Genomic DNA, 23,793 nt, shown 5'->3' with positions numbered 1-23,793 from the left:
TGATAATTTCTCACAGATTTAGCATTAAACCAAACATTAGATTAGATTGTGTTAGATTAGCCCAGTTCAGTCAGTGGAAGGACATTGATTACCCTGAGCCAAGTGTTAAATGAGCAGTGATACCCAGATGGATGTTGAAAGAATAGAGCACCAATTCCCTCTGCCTGTATATTCTCCCTGTCTCTGTAGCTCTCAGAGTGCCTTATTAACAAGAAGCTCTCAGATTCTCCAGCTGGGAGCAGACAACAGTAAAAAGCAAACCTGTGTAGTTATTTATTCCTTTATTAGAGATCCTTAAGCCACTGTTAATGAATCCTTTCATTTGGCTTTCTGTTATTATGGCAAGTAGTGGTAATGGTTCAAATTAATGTTCCCAAACACACATCTAATTAAGGGAGAAGCCATACTGTTGCATTCCTTCATCAGTGAGATAAGGAGTGACTGAGGCAATAAGCCACCTCAAAGCAAGACAATCCTAAAAACCAAGTTTAATTAACTTGAAGAAGAACACACAGGAGAAAGCCACCACTATTAGGATACTCTGTGTGAAAAAAAAAAAAAGGTAAGGTACTTCTAAGTATGTATTATTCAATTAAAAACAAAGCTGGATAGCTTTGAGACCTATTTTTGATATTAACTACATCATTTAAAAGTATAGCCCAACTTGAATTAAAAAAAAAAAATTGACATTTTAGGAATGGACTCAATCCAGGCTGGTACCAGATCAAAATTTCAAGCATAGGAGGCTTGAGAAAAGAGGATAACTTCATTTCTCTTTAAAAATAGACATAATTCTTCTCATATGGTTTGAATAAAACCACTGAGAAAACAAAATAAAAACTCATCAAAAAAGAAGAAAAATTTAAAAATTACCCTTAACTACTGAATTTCAGACATACTTTTTGTCAACTCTCATTTAGCCAAAATGGATTAAACACTTTTAGCAATTTTTGGTTTATCAAAACTAGAGCTGCTACATGTTATGTACATTGCCAGGAGATGAGGAGGAAAAAAACTCAATGCACAATTTGTCTGGGCAATTCAAAGACTGTTGTATCCTTCCCCTAATCTGGCCTTCTCCCCCTTTAACTGACCTTCCCAAAGAAACATATGGCAAAGCACTTTCACACGGCAAAGAAGGCAAGGGTGTTCTTGGATAAATCCATGACTCCTTAAGCTTACATTTCTGTATTTCAAAATACAGAAATCACAATAATATTTTATTACATGCTAAATCAGTCCACCAAGTAACACACAGAAAAATATTTCATCTGAATATTTTATTGGAATTTATCAGAATAAAATAAACAAGTAGTTTTTCATTTCCTTGAGCTTACTGAGGAGCTAATGCCCTGAGAGTAATCCTTCGCTGGTGCCACTTAATTATAAAAGTAAATTCTGCCCTGCCATATGGGTTAGCTTTTTTCTAAGAAAACAAATGAACTCCCAAGAAGGTTTCAGATTGCAATAGAACTCATTTATTTTTATCTGCCAGGTCACATACAATATTAAGAACAATGCCTGGGGCACATTTTAAAGACACAGTTTCATGGGAGCATGGATTGCATGATTAATGTGAAGGCACATACTAGCGTTGGAGTGGTACCACTCACTGATGGCTGCTGATGGTGTAAGGAAACTGAAACAAGGCTACAAACTTAACCAACTTAATATCTATAGGAGAACTGGATGTTTTGCAAAACAAAAAAAAAAAAATTACCAACCAGGTATAACCTTCTCACAAGGAGTGGAAGACAACCTGAGGAAGCTGAGGGCAGGGAGAGGCAGACAGATACAATTGTAAACTATCTATTTTTGCACAGCAACAGGATGCCCACAGACATCAGAAGACCACCTTTATTTCCCAAACTGGACAAGCAAGACTAATCTCAGCAATATAGGATGAACTTCCCCAGTTATTGCCTGTGAATACTATAAAGTCCCTTCCATATTTTTGAAGACCTCTATATCAATCTGTTCTAATTTTGTTCGCCTCAGCAAAATGTGACAAAACTCATTCCTAAATTACTAAATTGACTAAATTACTCATGGCCAACTTGAACTATCTGGTTTTCTGTCAACACTGCTGTTCCATTTATACTGCTACATCCTTTTCTAGGTGCACCTGCTGATTTATGGGTAGGTGCTGTCCACACATTCAGGCCTTGTTGTCCTGCACCACATTTCCAACCCTCTTCTCATCTGCCTTTTAGCAGTCCTTCCTTGCATTCCTAACTAATTTCATTAAACCTTGTTCAAGCATAAATAAACAGAATATTGCACACTAGCACAATTTTAAGTCTTCAAAGAACCTTGTGCAAAGAGATCAAAAGTTCTCAATCACTCTGGGAGGCACCTTTTGGGGTATCATAGGATCATATGTGCCTTTCCACATAGCTGCATGACATTGGCAACTCCCAACAGGAATGCAGTCTGGATCCCAGTTGGGATCTTTGCTACCATTCTCAATAAGACAAATCATAAACATCTTTAGAGGCTGTAGAACTTCATAAATGAAAAAGAGTCATCTGCCGTGAATATCAATAATGGAAAAGGGATTTTAAAATTTCCAATAGTATCAAACTTCCACAATAGTATTTTGTTTGATTTCTAAGGCAGAGAAATTTGGGATCATTAAATCCATTACGGTGGAAAAAGCCAATTATAAACATAAGATGAACCAAAACACAGCTTCTGGCTGTGAAAAATCGTTTCTCTAGTTTAGAATACCACCAAATTACTAAAGCAGAATCCTGAAGGTGCAAGGATGGAGTGGGCTGACCCTGGCTGAAGACCATTTTCTCATCAAAACTGCTCTATCACTCCCTCCTCAACTGGGCAGGAAAAGAAAATAAAACAAAAGATGCATAAGGACAAGGAGACGTCACTCACTGATTACCTTCATGGGCAAACAGAAAAAACTTAAAGATATTAACTGCATTTATTACCAACCAAGATCAGAGCAGACCTCATTATAGGCTGGGGATGGTGTGGCTGGACAGTGCCCAGGCAGAAAGGGACCTGGGGGTACTGCTCAACAGCCAGCTGAACATGAGCCAGCAGTGTGCTCTGGTGGCCAAGAAGGCCAAGGAAATCCTGGCCTGTATCAGGAATGGCGTGGCCAGCAGGAGCAGGGAGATCATCCTTCCCCTGTACTGGGCACTGGTGAGGCCACACCTTGAGTGCTGTGTCCAGTTCTGGCCCCACAGTTTGGGAAGGATGCTGAGACACCTGAGCACATCCAGAGGAGGCAACAAGTCTGGTCAGGAGCTTGGAACACAAGCCCTGTGAGAACTGACTGAGGTAGCTGGGGGTGTTTAGCCTGGAGAAAAGGAGACTCAGGGGAGACCTTGTCACTCTCTACAACTCCCTGAAAGGTGGTTGTTGACAGGAGGGGGTTGCTCTCTTTCTTCAGGCCGCAATGGACAGAATAAGAGGACACAATCTCAAGCTGCACTTAGGGAAATACAGGTTGGGTATTAGGAAAAAGTTTTTCACAGAAAGGGTGATAAAGTACTGCAGTTGTCTGCCTGGGGAGGTCATGGAGTCACCGTCCCTGGATGAGTTTAATAAGAGACTGGATGTGGCACTTGGTGCTATGGTTTAGCTGAGGTGTTAGGGCATGGGTTGGACTCGATGACCTTGAAGGTCTCCTCCAACCTAGTCATTCCGTGAATTCTGTGATTCACAATGAATGGATTCAGTCTACCTGCAGTGGAGACCACGTGCAGAAGGTGTGTAATCAGTGAGATTATCAGTGTGATCAACACTTGCAGTGTTGGGACGACAGCACCCTGACAAGCGGCTGCTAGTCTCTGAATCTAGGACCCCATAATGTACAGTGACTCCTGGGCACAATGCCTAGAGAACAGAAAGGTGTGTAGTGAAAGGGATGTACTGAAATCAATAATACATACAATTAGAGAAAACTGCAGGCAAGCTTAGGTATTCTAAAGGAAGCTCTCCATGGCCAAACACAACACCAGAAAGGTTAAAATTTAGAATGGAAATGCAGAATAAGGAAAGGGAAAATCAATGCCTTCTATGAAGAAGTAACAGCCAACTATACCGAATTGTGTGAAACAAAATTTCTGTTATAATTTTAATAACTTTGAATTTTTTTTTTTCATCTTAATCTTAGTCAGAACAAGAGATATAAAGCTCTGAAGCATCATTAACTTTTAGGAAAAATACATCTTTTGATGCATGGGATCTTTAGCAAAAAGTAGAATTAACAGCTGAATTTTTTTTTTGTAGTCACTGCTTCTTGAACAAAATCATCCCAAGCTTATCCCATAGTGATTTAAAAATCTTCATCAAAACCACTGGTTGAAATGAGCTTATTTTTTGCTAAGATTTGGACTCCAGATAAACAGTATAGAGAATAAAATAAGAGAGGAAGGAGAGAAAAGTATTTTTTTTTTAACAGTTATTGGAATATCTGTAGAGAATGCACTAATCCAACACACATTTCCATGGGAGTGGGGCCTGGGAAGAGGCTCAGACAACTTATGATGACAGTCCTTACAGAGTAGCAGCAGTTGATAACCTCACACCTTGTTCCACTGGGTAGCTTACAGGATTGAAAAACCAACATCAAGAAGGCACAGAAGACCCCACTTCATGTGGACGAAAGATATATGAATATGCACACACACACATGCCTACTTCCACACTCAGAAAGCTTTCCCCTGAAGATAAGCAACTTCCTCTGGTCCATGGAATAAAGTTTTCTTGCAGTGCCTTTTATGACTCTGCATTTTGAACCTCATTTTCATCCAAGAAGCAAACTGGAAAACAGAAATATATTCCAATGCTAAAGCTAACAGATAAGTGAAGAGACTAGAACTTTGTTAATTCAAAAGCAAAATATATTCAGAAGGTGGGTGTGAATAATAAGTTTAGATGGTTACATTTTTGGCCAACCAAGATGTTTTACTACGCCCCATATGCTAAGAGGGGGAAAAAAATAGTGTTCAAGGACTGCCACAGCTTCAATGTTGACATCTAAGACAGTGTCACTGCTGATCACAGCTTGCAGAGTGCTCTCCTACTGTGCAAACAGTGACTATCACCAACTTTACCACCAATTCTGCAGTCCTTAACAGATCGCTCCTGGCATTGGAGTGAATAATTATTAGAAACATCCCAACACAAAGAGCCACATTGGGTAGCCAAATTTGGGATCATCCTAGGCTTCATGCAATGGCAACTTTTGTCACATTGCCATATGGAACCTGCTTGTTCTACCGATGCACACAAGGATTGTGTACTCCAGGACAGCTCTCCTAAAAATAAGGATAGTGTAAGCTATTATAAACCTTGATGCCAGGCAGGCAGTCCATTTTGTAACTCTGACCAGGGATTAGAGAAATAAACATACATCACATTCAGTTTAGGGGGTCTAGAAATCAGGGGCGTCACGCAAGAGCACACTGATACTGGAATTTGGCTAAATATTGCTTATCAACAAAGAATAAAATCCAGTCCGGTGCAACACAAAAAAGAAAATAGATTTCTCACCTTGCTCCAGCAATAAGCTCTTTTTGTCCTGGGTCAAATGTTAACTGTGAGAAGTCCACAGCATCTTCTGCTTTGAACACGTGTAGCCAAGGGGCAATTTCTAAAAACAATCAAGAAATACAACTTTTACTATAAATGTTATAGGTGCCGTACATCAGGTGGTCACCATTAAATCTGCAGATATTTCGAGTGGGTCTGCAAGTTTTCTCCTTATGTTCCTCTAAGGAAACATAGGAGACTTTCACCACCATGCCATTCAATTTATAATACAGGCCTGTAAAATATATAGGGCAGCCACCTGATACACACTTGAATCAAGTATCCATATTTTGTCCTGAATTGTTTTTCCTCTTTGGGTAAAGCAGAAAACACCACAGTACAACCGCAATTCACTCGGACATACTCAAGTAAAGTTAGATTAAAATTCCATGTATTAAAACAGTTGAGGACAAGAGGGTTGGGTTTTTTTAGTTAGCTATTTAGTTATTTCTTTTCTTTGCAAAAGGATCTGATTAAGTGAAAAGGAATGAGGAAAACAAGCAGGTTTGACTTTTCATCATTTTTTACAATAAAAAGGTTGAGAAATGAGGGATGAAAAAGGAAAAATGTTTGACATTCTTTGAACTTTTTTTTTTTCACTTTCCTTCCTCAGACCAATTTAGTGCTACATTAAGCAGGGCAGACAAGCATGTGAATTACTGAAAATCAGCAAGTGGCATTACTTGTATTCAGAATACAAACATGTTCCTACTTTCAAACTTCAGCACACACAAATAGTTGCAAATAAAATCTTTAAATATTTTCATTACTAGTATATCCTTTTTTCATTCATATCACTAACTGGACACTAAACAGTTTGGACAAATAAACACAATATTGTGGGGAAAGAGCATAATTATCTTTTATTTTTACTTTTAAAAATAGACATATAGAATATAGAAAATTTCTGTAAAAATAGAAATGGTAGAAATGTCTAACTAAAAAAAGTCCAGTTGTACAAAACCCTTATTCTCTAGAATTCTGAAATTGTCAGGACATTGATGGAAGCTTTTTTGTTTGGGTTTTCTTTTTGTTTGTTTTTTTGTTTTTTTTTAATGTAGTCAGTGGGCTGGAACTTACACGAAAGGTGAAGAGGGCTGAGTATGTACGGCTCAATGGGCTGCAGCCCTAATTGAAGATTGAAGGTGTCAAACAGCCACTTGAAAGACCAAAATCAAGCTCATGGTCATGACCATTTAGAACATGGAGTCAAAACCAACCCAACCCCCTGAGGGTGCTGCAGAAGTGCAATTTTTGACAATGGTATCATTAGCTGCAGCTCAGGTTAAAAACACTCACTCTAAGCTCGCTTCTTCACTCACGAATATATTTTTGCTTTTGCAAATGTCTCAGTCGAAATAATCCATGTCTGGTGCCTGTTTCAGGATGATTTGTTCCTAATTTAAAGTTTTAGCACAAGTGGGCTATCCATTCCTAAGGAATGGGCCCAGGAGAAAAATGTTATTCTGAGTCAAAACGTGTTCAGCCATTGCAGACAACCATTAAATGCAGTGTGCTGAAGCTGCATCATCATATACTTTGGAAAAACAGATGGAACTGTGAAATAGAATCACTTGGGTGTCAGAAAAGTAACTTCTGCATTTTTAATGTCAGCCCGTATGCATCTGGGCAATTTCAGGCTAGCAATGCCAGTTTGTACATGTTCTGCAGCACTTGTAGCTAAATTCACTCTTGATTTCCATCTGCATTGGATGGGTGCTCAAACCAGGATTCAGACACTGGGGTGGAAAGGGGATTTGGCCACATATTAGATAACTGTGATTACAGCTGCCATCAGCCATTACTGCAGATGCTGTGCAGAGAACCCAGCAGGATTCTGAGGGAGGAAAAACACTCATATACATTACAGGCCTGTATATATAGCCTTATACATACTTACTTATCTATTTTTATTTAAGTATATATATGGCTACACAGGCAAGCATAAAAGTGGTGTTTCCAAACATTTTTGCACTTGATTTTGCAGCTTTAACTTTTCAATCATGCATTTCATATGAAACAACCAATTGTAAAGTTCTAAAACATTAAGAAATTAGGTAGGACATGAAGATGAGGAAATCTAGAGGTAAATCACAAAGAATCTCAGTTACTGGCAAAAGAAGGGAGAGGAAAAAAAGAGCAAAACAAAAAACCAGCCAGACCCACTGTGGAAACATCAGTCTCTGAAAGAGTGACAAGGTAAGCAGCTGAGAATGGAATTACCCCAGCTCTACATTGGTAGGACAAGTGAGAGCCTTGGTCTTCTGAAAGAAGAGGGGAGGAGTGGCTCCCCACAGCATGAGAGGCCAGGGACAGCTCAGCACACAGAAGTACTGCAGTGCCAGAAGGCCACAGGGAAGACTGAGATTCAAAGGCTCAATTCTCTTCCACTTGTCCTGCTGTCTCAGCACGACACAATAAAGCTTCAAGGTACAGCAAGCAGGTGATTGAGACCACTTCCAGGTTTGGAGCAAGGGGCCAGGCAGGGCAAGGCAAGCCCAGGCTAGAGAACAAGAATGAGGACTTGCTAGGAAATCTCTCTGAAATCTGAATCCCCTTCAAAATATAAATTATTTTATCCTGTCTTTGTTGCATTCAGCAGTGCTTTTGCTTGAGGGAATAAGGTCAGGAAGAGCAAATGGCTGCCAGAGCTCTTCTTTTTCAGAAAACACTCAAACTGTATCTCTTGTGAGTCACAGTGGCAGCATGTGTCACACAGAAATACGTATTTATGAGATAAAGCTACAACTTCATGACACTTTTGTAAGAGAAATGAACAAAAACAGTGCCTGCAAAAATTTTTAAAAAGGCGATCCAACCCCATGTACACAGCAAAAATAAAAGCTTATGTAACTAATTAATAGAATAATTATGTTTCTTTTCACCAAAACAGTGAAATCTAGCTGAAAACCCATAGGTGAAACAAGACTTTTTAGTTTTGCTTTGAATGATCTCCTTAGAGTAAAAAAAAAACATAATTAGCTACTAAAGGCCTATAAATTATTTTTCTTCCAATTAAAATCATAATGGTAAAGTAGTAAGAAGTAATAATTTAAATTTATTAATGGTTTTCATGCAGATGCAACATGACAAGCCTTACACAATAACACAGCAGTACATTTTGTGTACTACAACAGCAGCATAAATAAATGTGTAAGGCAGTTAAGCTGCCCTGCCAACACATAACCTAACAGTATTGTTTGCTGGTCACAGGTGACAAACAGCAACATCCCTACACTTTCCCATTCTAACCCTCCCCTTCCTGACATTCCCCTCCCTCTCCTCTGCCCTGCCTTCATGTGAATTACAGTAAAACACCAAGCCCTTTATTGACTTCTCTCTTAGTCCTGATACTTGAGAAGACTTATTGAAACACACCTTCAGCCTGGACTTGTTTTTCCTTTAAAACTAAGTAGGCATGTTTGCCAATCTGCAGACATCAGTCTGGGACTCAAAGCTGTCCAGGGGAAACTATGATGGTACGCACACAGTCATGACAGCAGGTGATTGCCAACACTCACTGAATCCTTTTGGTACATTCAAGACATATTTACCCTTAGAAAAACAACCAAAAAATTTTTTCATTGCTGTTACAGAACTGAAATCTGCAGGCCTTGTAACTCAAAAATATTCCCAAGAAAAATAGTTTCCCATGGAACTAAAAGATGGATGTTGGGAAAAAAAAATCTTTCTGAGAAGGCTACAGCTCTCTTTCACACACTGGGAATTGGATGTTATGGGTTTTTCTGGGGGGTTCGAGCTTTGGGAAGGAGGGTTAATAGCTTCAATTTAATATAAAACAAAGTTTGTCGTGGTCCATAAATCGACAGCAAAGCAAACACACCGGATTCCACCCAGCTCAGAGGAAAGGTCAAGGAATTCTCTTTAAGAGGTTTAAAGACAAAGGAAGTTAACAATCAAAGCTGTGCAGTAGGACATTAGATACTCATATTTAAAAAAATAAAAGACTAGAAACCTGTCTCTGTTTTACTTTAAATTTAGCATCTGCTCAACAGGCCATTACTTGTTTGGTTTACATTGTTCCAAGGACTCCCCAAGGGTGGAACTCTTCAGTTCTGTGCAAATGAAATTGTAAAGTTCCCTCTAACCTAAGTTTCACTCTTCAGTACTTCAAAGTAGAGCTACAGTAAACAGTAAAATAAATTGAGAAATTACTTACAAGGAATAGAATGGTATGTTTAGAACCAAATTCAGAAGTGATCTATAATAATAATAATACAGCTTTGCAAATAACGAAGTCCAAAGACAATAAGGACCTCCTTATTTCATTTAAAAATTAACATAGATATTAATAGTTTCAGCAGTGTTTATGGTGTATGTATGTGACACCTCGTGTCATGGTGTCTTTTTTGAAAATACTGAGCACAACTTAACTATATGCACAGCAGCACCTTATTGAAGAAACTCTGATAGCAAAATAACAACAACAGCAATAATAATACCTCAACAACAATACCACCACAATAACAACCAAATAAAATAACACCATAGTTGAAAACTAGCAGATTTGCAATATTAACAGAAGTCTCTGGGTGGCATCAGTACAACAAACTCACTAATCTTATCAGAAGAAAATTAAAACACATTTCTGCATGCTAAAGCTATTTTACAATTAATGTATCTAATCTAAGGATGATACAATAACTCCATCTTCCTGAAGCTGTGTAACAATTTTAGCCTTAGATCTCCTCCTGTGATACTCAAGTTACACCACTATCCTCTTCAAAGGCAGCGAGACAGATCAGAAGTCTCCCATGGGATGTGCCACGCTGACTCCAGTGCATCACCCCTGGTGCCCTGGTGACTGTGCCATGAACCTCAGGGGAATCTGTTAAGCAAGAGGAAATCCACCTGTTCGTTCATTCATTCATTCATTCATTCATTCATTCATTCATTCATTCAGCATGTCCTGGGGGTTTCTTTGCAACATTGGTGCTTGGAGGAAACAGCTAGGAACACTTGTAAACGCTCTGCTGTGGGGCTTCGGGACTGCGCAGTCTCTATATAGAAACTAGAACTGAGATAAACACAATTTTCTTCAGCAATTTCTGTGCACCATTGGTATAGATTCAGTGTAACTGTTCTCATCTTAAAATAATGTTATATTATAAATATATCTGTGAATAATAAATTCAATTAGAACTATTTCAGGTTAACAAGCTTTGTTCCATGTTGGGAAAATAGGCAAGAAAGATGGCAGAGACAGAGACTGTTGCAGAATATTTTACAATTCACTTTTGCCTATACTTTTTATTACACTTCCAGTGACCAGTTTTCCCACCTCTTTCACACTATATTCTCTCCTCACGGAGATGTATTATACACACCCTTGCTGGTAAGTGATTGACTCACTGCAAATGAAAGGAAAAAAGGTGCTTCACAGCTCAAGTGAAGAAAGGAAACACATGCCAACACTATTCCACAGGTTCCAACTAAAAAGAGGACTCCATCAGGAAAGTTCAGCAAAAGAACAGCTGTATTACTTCTGCAACACAATTCACACCTCCACTTACCAGATAGGAGCTGAAGCCTAGTTTGTCAGAAATATAACTCATTTTTTAGAACTTGTACAAGGCATGTGTTTCTCAGCATTTGTATGCAATGACTCCAATGTTTTAAATAATTTTGATCAATAAGTTTAAAAAAGAAAGTAAATACTGAGTAGAAAGCAACTATAGATACAAACATGTAACTGACAATATAAGATATCATATACAGGTCTTTTTTTTTCCTCAGGTGAAATACAGCTGCAAACAAACTTCTGGATTAGGCATTAGGGCTTGTCTGGTTGTCATTGCAATGGAAAGAAACCCATTGCTGCACCTGAACAAACTACTTTGTGCACTCCTCAGGTTGCAGCACCATGAAGCTCCACCACAACTGTGGTGGTTCTATTTCTGGTACAAAGTGTTTCAACCCACACAAATGGAACTTATTCTTTATATACTTGTGAAGTCATGCCTTTTTTTTTTTACTTACTTTGAAGCAAACTCCTATTCTAACCTTAGCTTAGCTCTGCTGCAAAACAGGCCAGAGCAGACTTTTCCCATTTAATTTCTATTGGATGCATTAAACATGAAATCATTAAAAGTGCCATTTCTTTTGAGAAAGAAAGTAAAAATTATGATAAAATAATCATAAACAAAAAAAAAACCTCATCAAACAACTATAATTAACATAGCAAATATTTTTGATTTCTCTTACAGAAAAGATTCATTCTACGGGTTACAGTACTCCAGCAAAAACAATATGCTAAACTATATTCATTACAAAATCTAAGCACAAACATCTGCCCTGCTCTTCTTCCATAAGGCCCATGGTAGAAGCCAAGCACTTGGAAGACAGCAGATCACTGCAAAGCAGGAAAGCCTGCCCATTACAGGCTGCTTTTCCTTTCATTCCAGACATGTGCCTTCTACATGCAGTGTTATGTTGGTAGACATGCTTCCAGGACCCTGCACCTCCTCAGCTTTATGACCCTGACTGCTTATTGCAGAATTGTATCCCCAAGGTGACTGCCTTGCCCATGCTGTGGAGCCTTATTCCACAGGTCTGGAGAAAATCCCACAGGGAGATTCTGTAGAGTGCCCCTTGCCTAGGCTGTACATCCAGAGGTGCTGTGGGATGCAAAGCAAATACAATTACAGCCCTGGGTCAGCAGTCTGGGTATCCATTAATCCTTCCTACATCCTCCTATTGCTGTCCTCCTTTAGCATGCATTGCAGGGGCAGACAAAATAGTTATTAATGCATCCTACAATAGTAGAGCTCAAAGGTAGGACCTACACTTCATTTTTGGTTCCAGAGTTGAAGTTAAGTAGAAGGAAAAAGAAAATGCCCAAGTAACACAACATTAAGTACTAGGCACTTATGTACACCACCAGGATGAGTTAGAAGGCGCCAGGAAGGTGCTTTTTCTGTAATTTTTCATACACATGAAGGAAAAACTACTGCATCGAGAACCTTAGTCAAATAAATAACCAAGGAGTAAGCAAGTCTCTAACATTTACACCTCACAGAAAGAGACAAATGTTTTCAGGAAGAAAAAATACAAATTGAAAAGATAATCCCAGCTCAGTGTTCCAGCAAAATTCCTGGTCCACCTGTTACTAGAACGTAGTTGGCATGTCCATTTTTTCATAGATAAGGTACAAATATTCAAATGTCAGGCCTAAGGAGAGCCACAGATGTAAATAAATCTAATGGTCTGTGCTACCAGAAGGCTCTAATAATCTAATTGGAGTACATCAGAAGCAGGCTGGACACAACATATGAGGAGAAGAGCAGTAGTTCAACAACAAAAAGACAGCATCGTCCAACACCATTTAATGCTTTTCTGTAAAATGAAAGGATTAGGACAGATGGATCTGTTACAGTACTCAGTATTGCATTTTAATGAAAAAGACATTTAATTTGCTATAGAGAACTTATTTATACCAGGGCTGTGTACTGAATTAAAAGTATGTGGATGGACATCATAACTGGGACATGAAAGAGTATGTTTATATGCTTAGTCAAGCCCTTATTTTTAATAGAATTGAAAATTCAAAATATTTCCCATAGAAATTATTAATAGGTTTAAATCTGAAAAACACATTGAAAAATATAGGCATTCTGGTAATTAGTGATTGGACAGTAGGAACTCCATAGTTTCCAAAAAAGGTGTCCAGGAAGATATAAGAAAACAAAATATCACTTCTTCCCTCCAGGGAAAAAAAAAAAATTGTCTAGGCAGGATTATTTAATGCAATCCAGTCCTCTATAAAGGAAAAGATTAAGTTACAAAGTTGCCAAAAATGATTAAATCATCAACCACAAACTAAAAGATTCCTCTTTTAAGTCTAACCACACTACATTTGGTTCTCCTTTGGAAACATGAAAATATGTCAGATCTCCATCTGCAGTTCAGAGCTCATCTTTGCTTTTAGGGAGGGAGGAAGAAAAAAAGAAAGAAAAAAAGAAGCAACAAAAAGACAAACCAACCTCAAAACTACAGATCCTTTTTCAGTTGCAGTATTCTGGAGGTCTCTAGATCCCATAAACAAACCACCTGCCTTCCTTCCACTAAGCAATAAAACTTAATACAGTCCTGAAGCTTGCTTTTCCATACAAAGAGAACTGCAGAAGCCAAGAAATAAATATCTATATCTAGCCTTATCTAGAAGCTCTGCTAGATTCTCGTGCTCCTCTCCATTTTAAATCACTTGTAATAAAACAAATCCCAAGACCATAAACCTCTTGATATTCTCCAGAAAGTTCACCACCTGTTTACTGCGCATTCATTTTATGAACAGCTATTACAGCTTCAGAACAATTTTGGAGGTAATGAGGCAGGGCTGTAAGTAATTTATTATTAATGGGGAAAAGACAAAATGAACATACTTGCTACAGTACATGTTTCTTGACTTTGAATGCATGAAACTTGAACTTCTTTCTTAAGCCTAGGGTAAACTTGCTTCCTTTTACCCAAGTACTCACATCTGTCATTGATTCTCTCAGAAGGCACAAAGTGGCTGCCCTGGCCACCTGAGTACTGCTCTCCAGGCAGGGCAGACACAGTCACAGCAGTTGCCCTGCCCCAGCTTGCTCACCTGCTTGAACAATTCACTCTAACCTTCAGGATCTAAAATCTAGCCTGCACTCCTGTTTTCTCTGCCCTGCCAGAGCTCCCCAGCTAGAAGTACATATTGCTGCATTCTTATGTGTGTACATATGTCTATTACTGGGATAATTAAAGGGAATTTGGGTTCTGACTGTCTGTGCCCCCAGGGAAGAGACAGGAACATCTGCTGCAAAGCCTACTTATTTCTTATTTTTCTGAACAAGAGTTCAGAATTGTTTATGCTTCATTTTTCAAACACACATATTGCATACAAATACAAGAAAGTGTAAGGCAAAAAAAGACTGAACCCCCACCTAGATGAAAGTGGTTTCAGTGCTTCCAGCACAGTCAAAACCCACTAACTTCACACCTCATCCAGCACAGAGCCCTAATGCTCTTCCCAGGGAGAGCAGCTACTCCTTACATTTACCACCTCTGGTCCCTGTGCTGCTGCTGCCAATCTTCCTGAATGTGATGGAGAGACAGACTGACCACGAAAAACATTTGCCATCCTCAGTCACGCGCTCTCTTCAGAGGGGTTTAACCTTTTGCATTTTAACTCTTGCATGCTGGCTTTGGCAGCCAGCCAAAGAATTCATTTTGAAGGAAATCATGTTCTATAGTTATGGGAAATCATTATTTAGTCTCAAGACGGAGTTTTCTAAAGAAATCTACGCAATTTCAATACATGTACCGTTGGGAGCAGAAACAGAATACAGACGGCTCTTAGATAGTTACGCACTTTTACTTTTGTTGGAAATAGCTATGCTTCAATTTTTGCTTTTTTTTGCTAGAACTGACCATTCTGCAATGATGCATTCCTACTTATGTTGGCATATGAACTTAATAAATCTTTTTATTTACATTGTTTCAGCAAAATAAAATTTCTTGATCCTATCAATTCTGCCCAAGACTGTAGCTCAAAAAATAAAGGTCAGATGATATTTCATGAAGAAATACAAAACCTAACAAAATAAGACATATTATAAAGACAAAGGGTATAGAGAACAAAGCCTGACACTGATCTTTTTAAGAGTTTGGAGCCAGGACTTCAAAGAGCACTATATTCCCCACCTCCTCCACTCTCGCACCACAAAAATAAAAGGATGCCCCAAAGCCAAAAAAAGAAAGCAACATGCAAGAAAGAAAAGAAAGAACCAAAACACTACAATCAACACTTCTCTTTGCAGAACTTACTTTTGTTCTAAAAGACATTGCTAAACTCCAGGGGTTTGTCACTGTTAACAACTACTATAGTAGATTTATTGTAGAGCTGGTTGTAAACCAGTCAGGTCCTAATTCTCAGAAATTGTAGAAAATAGCTATAAATCCATCAAAACCAAGTCTGAAGTGAGCACTGGAAATGGAAAGACAAGCTTAGGATAAGTCTAAGTTTTTTCCAACCTGAAAATGACAAATTGTCATGTAACAAGTAAGTATCTACCACATTCAGCCACACAAAATCAGCTGCTACCCAGTGTCCCGAAGTCTTGTCAACAGCAGACAAGCACTGCCACTGAAGGAAGACAGGGAAGAAAGCATGTTAAAAAAAAACAACCAACGCTTTGAAGAAACACTGACTGTGGTTCTCTATTTCCACCCAAGCTATCAAACAAACAAAATGTATCTTCGTAAGGTTATTGGTAAGGCTCTGGTTATTTAAGAAATTAGGAAGAAAACCAAAACTTTAAGTAATGTTTTTCCTCCCAACCTCTTAAAATTCTTGAAACCTTAGATCTTGAAGCAAGGCCAAAGGATGGGCCAGGGTTTCCCCCGTCTCTCAGCCAAAGTGATAGACAGCAGAGGGTGACATTCAGTGACAGGCAGTAAGGGCAGCAGGTGCCATCAAGTGACAGCAATACAGGCCCCATAAACACTGCACAGGATCTGGAAGGGAAGAGCACTGGGATGAGTCTTTCCAGTAACTCTGCCATTACAAAGTATGAAAACAAAGTTGCCCAGGATCAAATGGGCCAGTAACTGCCATTGTTGACATCTTTTCTGATCAAGCAGTCAAAGTTACTCAGAATTACAGATTGGTTTGGGCTGGGAAATATCACTAAGATCATTGAGTCCAACTGTTAACCCAGCACTGCCAAGTTCACCACTAAGCCAATTCCCCAGGTGCCACATCTCCACTGAATACATCCAGATTTGGTGACTCTGCCACCTCCCTGGGCAGCCCGGCCCAATGCACAACAAAGCTTTCAATGAAAAAGATTTTCTTAATATCCAGTATAAGTCTTCCCTGACACAACTTGAGGCAATCATGCACAGTTATGCTTCCTCCTGTCCCACCACTTGTTACTTTGGAGAAGAGACCAACCCACACCCTGCAACAGCCTCCTGTCAGGCAGTTGCAGAGCATGATAAGGTCACCCCTGAGCCTCCCTTTCTCCTGTCCTTTCTTATAAAAAAACTGAAATTCTATCTGGCAGAGAAAAAGATAAAACAGAAAAAAAAAAATCAGCAATATTGTGCTCCGTCTTGCTCTAAGCACACATATGAAAAAATTGACAGAACTTCATCTGCATACCAGCTCTATTTCTTGACTGCTGATCTGTTTATTTAACATACCCCAGTTTGGATGATTTACAACATTTTAGCAAAAATACAGGTCTGAAGAAGAAAAAAAGAAAAAGAACAAAAATTCCAGATTTTAAGTCCATCTGCCCACTTTGTACAGAAAGTCGAATGCAGCAGGAGCCTCTCACTCATTTTGCTCTTTCTTAACAATCAGAGAACTGCACATGCCCTAAAGAGTCACATTAGGGCAATATGGAACAAACCAGCCATGGAAAGGCTCATAGGACATGTCTGCACAGCTCACTAGTCGTTGTACCCATTGATAATTTTATATTATCAAAATTTATGAAAATTATTAGCATTCCACGAAGGTCCAGCACCTGACTGAGATGCCAAAATAATTTTAAACTGATGCTTGCTTTAAAATGATCACTTTTAGAGGGGAAAAAAAGTAGCTGTATGCAAGTCCTTTGCTTAGAGAGTTCATCCCCTGCCATTCTTTCATTTTTATGTGAATGGGCATCAATGACACTGGATGATTCAGGGAAATATAGGAGGATAGTAACCTTCAGTCTTCAGAGATATTTCTTAATTAACAGTAAAGAGTTGAAGATTGGTGGTCCCTACCAGAAGTTTAATCACCTGTGCAAAAGTGCAAGCAAACCTGATTCAATACAAAAAAATATAGAACTGGTAAAGGAATGATTTTCTTCTTTAAGAGGGGCTGGTTCTTGGCAATGTAGTGCAAACAATCTTGTAGTCCTATCATCTAGACAAACCAAAGTTGCAGCATCTAGCAATCAATGCTTCTTCATTGATGAATCATCTTCATTTAAAGAAAAAACTCAAAAGACAATACAGAATGGAAAGCAACACACCTTAACCCCACTGCAGATTCTGGCAGATCATCTTTGAAATGTATTTATCAAAAATTGGGGAAAAAAAAGAAAAAACTAAGAAGCTTAGTAGACTACTATTAGTTTAAAAGAAAATTTCCAAGAAGATTAGGAGAAAGAGAAGAGTACAAATAAAACCAAGTTCATATGCCATTTATCCTCCTTCATCCAACCCACATATTATTTCCTCTTGGCACATGTTGAGTGCATGCACTCCATACACAAACCACAGGATAAAATGAGCAGAGCAATGTACTGAGTCTATATTACTTAGACAAACACCAACTAAGGGAATTCTGTGGTGGTCAGACAATAAGGTTAAGAAAATATATTTCTTAGGATTCTCTAACCAATGAATCAAAAATAACTATGCTATTTTTCTTTTCTGGTTAACCTCAAGTTGAAATGAAGGGTTTAAGTTCATTTCTTATGGATTGAGACATGCTATTTTTGAGCATGTTTATTCAACAGATAACTTTGTTACGGCACAGTATGTATTTAAACTATCCATAAATATAGCTTCTAAAATTATGTAAATTGATGTTTTTTTGTTGACACAGCACAACTTTAAATTCTGATTATTTTATGAAAGCCTAAAAGAATGAGACTTGCCCCAGAGCAAATGATCTCTGCTGTTCTTCCAGTATCAATTAAGTCAAGTTCACAACTGCATTTATTTCTTATAGAAAAGCCCAACTTTATGCAGGTAAGTTGCCAGACAATCAATACCTAAAATTTCACACCTGAAAGTGTATTTGGGTCAATTTTTTTTCCAGCTCACTCGCATGCTGCTAAGCAGTTGTGATGGCCCCTTCAGTTCTACCTCATGGATTGGGTCCATCTACAGAACAAGTCTTCAGATGAGTTTGAAAAGGTCTGGTGTTTCAAAGTTCAGCAAAGGTGTGTGTCAGGGGAAACAAGCTGCCACTGTAACTACTTCTATCCTTTTTGTTGATTTCTTTCATTTTTGGTTTTGTTTTGTTGAGTTTTTATATGCTTTAATAAAAGGTCAGGTCCACAGAGAGCTACCACAAAGGTTCTGTAGAGCAGGTGGACTATGAAATGCTGGAAATATTTAGACAACATAACACAACTAAACTGTTTTGCTTTGGATTTTTTTGCTTAAGAATAGTTCAATCTTTATAAAGCATCGTTGTTTCCCATAGAGCAAATGTGGTTTTTACAGCCTTTTCTAACTGTTCAAGTTAAACACCATCCTATAATTCCTTCACTATAATAGGAGAATTGGTTTTTTCCAAGTAGCTGACCATCAGTAAATCCTAATACACTTACAGACCTATTATTTCATATCTATATGCAAACAAAAAGTACATCCAAATAAAATAAAATTTAATACAAATAAAATTTGTAAGACCATCTTTAATGAGGAGCTTATTTAAACGCTTTTTCTGCCCTAACTCTTAAGCTATCTCAAGCATAATTTCCTTTTTTTTTTTTTACATTGTAAGCATTTAGAAAGGTGTGTAAAGATCAAGGATTTCACAGTGAGTCTCTGTGTATCCATTCCATGATCTGCATCCTCTTTCCTTTCATCCAGTTTTAAGTTACATTTGATTTGTAAACCCTTGACTCCAACTATTGGAATTAGTTAGTACAGCTGATGACTTCCTAGCATATGAAGACAGATTCTTTTTTTTTACATTTTTTTAAACTTTTTCTTTAAGCCTGCATTTCAACAGATTAGCACATTTTTTCCACTTCTAGATGCAGAATCCTCCTTAGAGAGAGAGAAAGGAACTTCAAAGAGGGACCATGCACCATCAGTCAGTTTCACCACATGAAACACTGAACTGCTCACTCCTGGGCTGATCCTGTCAATCCAATACTTAGAGGTCTATTTTATATAAATCTGTTTTCCGTGATAATGTCTAAAAACTTTAAATAATGAGAAAAGGAAATTTTAAGCTTCCAAGGAAGACACAAAGCATCTTATTCCAGTTTAAGGAAGCTCTATGATAAGAAATTTTAGAGCTGCCAACATTTTCTGATCTATAGCAGCCTTTCTTATAGATTCTGGGAGAGCAAAAAAGTGCATTTTGCAGTCCTAATATTAATTATGTAGATAAATAGCATGGTTGCTACAACATGGTTATTAATACTGTGTATGAAAGACATAAAATGAGATCTTTGAGATCATGCCAAAAATCCTTTCAAAGTGTGAGCATCTCCTGCTACTGCATCATCTTTTTCCTCTTCCACCAGCTAACAAAGTACTTGAGCAAAAGTTCTCAACTGCTTCTCAACTGGGTGAAATTCTTGCCTTTTTCTATCAGAAGATATATCACAGTCTTCAACTAAAACCATTAAGCTGGAAAAATCAGTGCTAGAAATAGTATATGCATCTCTACACAAGGTAGTCTGACAGAATCATCACCTAAGTGAGCAATTTTTGATGAGCAGTGGGAAAGAAAGCAAGCTCTTTCAGGAGATATACTCCCATTTCATTTTTCACTGTGACAACTCCTGGGGACTATTTTGTCTTTTTATTAGGTTTTTTTTTGCAGCTGTTCACCCATACACTACACCAGACTCTCACTCCATTAGTTTTATTTAATAGTTTATACTTCATCTACCTTACCTCTCAAAGGAAGACAAATCAAATAAGTACACTGCTACTTTGGCATACCAGAAACTACAAAAAAAAGAGGGCTTTGATCAGTTATAAGTAAAATAAAAGTGTTGACATCTCTGTAAAGTTAGTACTGAGTTTACAAGCTCTAAAGCACCTACCACTCAATAGCACTCAGCCTTGGCTGATGTTCAGCATCAACCATAGTATTTCAGTACCACAGCCACACAGAATTTAGCTCTGGTGGATCTAACACTGCTACAAGATGACTTTACAGACCCGGGCATTAATGCAGCAGTCAAAGGGATTTTAACTGTAATAAATTGATTTCTCAACTCAATGTTGATCTAGCAGCACTAATGACATCAATAGATACAGAGAGCATTCTCCTATAGGCATTCATAAAGTCAGCAAATGGATGGATCCAGGAAGACCATGGATATCAGTAAGGTTGGTTGAAACTTGCCAACTCATTCAGAGAGTGGCTTTTCACACACATCTCTCTCCTTATATTCTCATATCCCAATTAAGCCATTCCTAACATACAGATTTTCCTGGGGTCTCAAAACTTCTCTTTTCCATTAACTGGCCATCCTGCAACTACAAATCAAATGCTGTGTGCCCACACCAACTAGGTTACCCATCTATCACATGCTGTATACTGCACTGCAAATGTGTTTCTACATGCACTTTTCAAGAGTTATTAAGGACTCCCAGAAGACCATTGTGTGAAGTATGAACTACCACTTGTCAGAATATTTTTCAAGAGATGTTGGTTCATAAAGGCTAAGGTATGTCATGCATATGTACTAATTAATAGTATTTTTACCAAAAGGTCAAGAGGGACCCTGGCATTCAAAATCTTACTAGATCTCATATTAAAGGTCTGACCATTAATGTTTCTATATAATTATGTTTCCCACATATATCTACAGTAAAAATAAATTGGGGTTTTTTGGGTAAACTTGAACTGTGACACTATCTTTGGCTATATCAAAAAATGCAACTGGGACAATATGGCCTCCATTCCCAAAAAGCCTTAGCATAGTGACTTAGAACTGGAAGGACATCACTAGAAATTAAATACAACAGAAAACAGAGAACAAGAGAGGTCTAGAAGGCAGGATCGGTCTAAATTCAAGAAACCCTCCAAAATATTGGCTGAATTAGATTCATAAAATGACACATTTTTAATCAACTCCTAGAACATAGCACTGCTAATGAGTCTCAATTATTTTCTTTTACAGTTGCATATACAAAACCAAAAAGTACATGCAGTGATCTCTTGGTTTATGAAATTAAGAAGCTAAGTACCAGAATTTTAACTGTTCTACTTTAATTACTTTAATTTAGAGTATTGTGTATGCGTGTTCTGATAAAAAATAGCATTTTAAATTAAATTATACCACAATATGAATGCTAAGGAAACCAGGTACTTCATCAGAATAACTCACACTTATTTAGCCCATCAACAAGGGAGTGAAAAAGGTCCCTCCTTCACAATACACTGGTGGTTTGCTGTTCTGAGGTACAGAGTTCATTCTCCAGCGTATTGAAAAACAGGACAGCTGGTACCATTACTATTATTAAACCATTAAAGTGCCAGAACAAAATAGTTCCTGGAAAAAACACAACATTATTTTCTCAAAGTTTATGAAAAGAATAGAAACAAATCTTTTTCCAATTAAAATTCAATAAATTCTATTTCATTGAAATAAAAAACTTACACATGTGCTTTCTTGAAAAAACAGGAGGAATGCAGTGTGTAATATAATACATCTTAATCCCTATATCCTCATAACTAGAAACTATTTGGAACTCCCTCTAAGTTGTGACAGTAATGGAAAATTCTCAATTCAAATAAACAAAAAAAAAGACACATAAGTTATAACTGCCTCAGGTTTTTACAGAAAACATCCTCCAAGTATTCTTTGCTTTGTTCCAACTGTTCCTCAGCGTTCCACCCTAACACTCAGGATGACAACCACATGTATGAAGAGGCTGTCCTGGTGAAAGAAGGAACTCACGTAGCTCCAATGCAAAAAGGGCTGTATCAGGCATAAGCAGGGACAAGGAGGAATTTAGAAAGACCTTTTGGGCATGCAGGGACTACATCAGGTTAAACAAAGTTCAGAGGGAGTTACCATTTGCATGGAAAGTCAAGGACAACAGGAACAGCTTCTACCACTCCAATAGTAATGGAAGTTTGAACAGGGATGAAAGGTTGAACAGGGAAAACATCTGACTTGGGCAGATCTGACCTAGTGACAGCAGAAATAGATGATCCTGAGGGGCTCAATACCTCCACTAAGATATCAAAGAAGGCATCTGCTGTTTAGCAAGAACTATCATTTGGAGAGTAAATGTTTAATACCCCTTACTCCACCTGAGCCACCAACAAGTGGAATAACACAAGGGTTGATCCTGGGACCCATCTTGTTTAACACCCTAATGAAGAAGGGGAGGCAATTGAACACAGTCCTTCATGAAATTAAGGACACACATGTAGAATTGTTCACTTGGAAAATAATAACTCCATGCAACAGTACAGGCTGGGTTTAATCACAAAGGAAAATGGGTCACCCACCTTTAAGTGATACATTCAGCTACAAATGCTGAACAAAATTTGAAAGCTTAGTTGCGTTTAATTTGCATAGAATAGAGCCCAGATTTTTAAGCAACAGCACTGAATGCACCTTTTTTCCCATGTCATTCTACTTTAAAAGCAGAGGTTTCCATAAAGTGATTACACAATACTTAGCCTACTTCTGGAAAAGATTTTTGGCATTTACATCTTACCTTTGTATGCAATAATTGGGTGCTCAGCTCTGTGGCAGTGGGTATCTTCTGTTGTTGTTGACTCCAGTATTCCTAACACCCCAAGTCCTGCCAAGAGCAGTGTGAGGAAGCAGCTTCCTCTCATGGTGGTCATGCTGTCCTCCACAGCAGTCACTTCTTTTAACTGTCTACTCTTGCACTCATGTGGGAAAAGCACCTGGAGAATTCAAAGAAATTTAAGAACAAGAGCAAACCATAGGAAAAAATAGACAAATCTTGATGTTTAAAAACAACATTGCTTCTTTTTTGTGCAGCATCTGACTACTCCAAATTATACTGTCAGCTGCTCCTCTAATCACTTCACAAACCTATCATCAGTTACCCAATTTAGGAAAATTGATCACCCAGCAGGATTAAAAAAAAAAATCGATGTTCATTACCCCCTCTCTTTTATTTTGTAACATGAGGGGAAAAAGAATGTTCTCCAACATTTTTTTATTTTATCCTCTTAAAGAGGGCAAACATAGTTAAATCTCTCTTCCCTTCACTTGGATCCACTGCTTCTTGCCTTGCTTTCCTCAGAGATGAAGGAGTACTTTGACTTCTTGCAAGTACAAGGTAGAAGAGGAATTGCTCCCTCACATGAATGACTACTTTGAGAGAACAACAGCCCTAAAGCATGTATTTTTTGCCTATCTGTAGAGTTTGCATGGAACAGCACAGAAAGGAGTAGGACAAGATTCACCTCAATGCTCTAACACACACTTTTGCCTTACAGCAGTGAGGGTCACTGCTTCTGACACTGGCTTAGTCCCCATC

At 38.2% G+C, this 23,793-nt stretch overlaps 1 protein-coding gene across 7 annotated transcripts in view; it reads right to left on the bottom strand.

Annotated features, from left to right (window-relative positions):
• The window catches only part of SEMA5A (semaphorin 5A), a 323,210-nt gene that overhangs the window by 190,589 nt on the left and 108,828 nt on the right, over nt 1-23,793 (bottom strand). For all 7 annotated transcript variants that reach the window (XM_005484272.4, XM_005484273.4, XM_026791761.2 and 4 more), the window contains 2 exons: nt 22,996-23,191; nt 5,524-5,623 (listed from right to left, as the gene is read on the bottom strand). In XM_005484272.4, the coding sequence (XP_005484329.2) occupies nt 5,524-5,623; nt 22,996-23,128 (233 nt within the window). In that variant the 5' untranslated portion in view covers nt 23,129-23,191. The remainder of the gene's footprint in view (nt 1-5,523; nt 5,624-22,995; nt 23,192-23,793) is intronic.

This window comes from Zonotrichia albicollis, chromosome 1 (genome assembly GCF_047830755.1).
Source record: "Zonotrichia albicollis isolate bZonAlb1 chromosome 1, bZonAlb1.hap1, whole genome shotgun sequence".
NCBI classification, from domain to species: Eukaryota; Metazoa; Chordata; class Aves; order Passeriformes; family Passerellidae; genus Zonotrichia; species Zonotrichia albicollis.
Note: the sequence above shows the minus strand (reverse complement) of the source record. Positions and strands in the feature narration are given on the sequence as shown.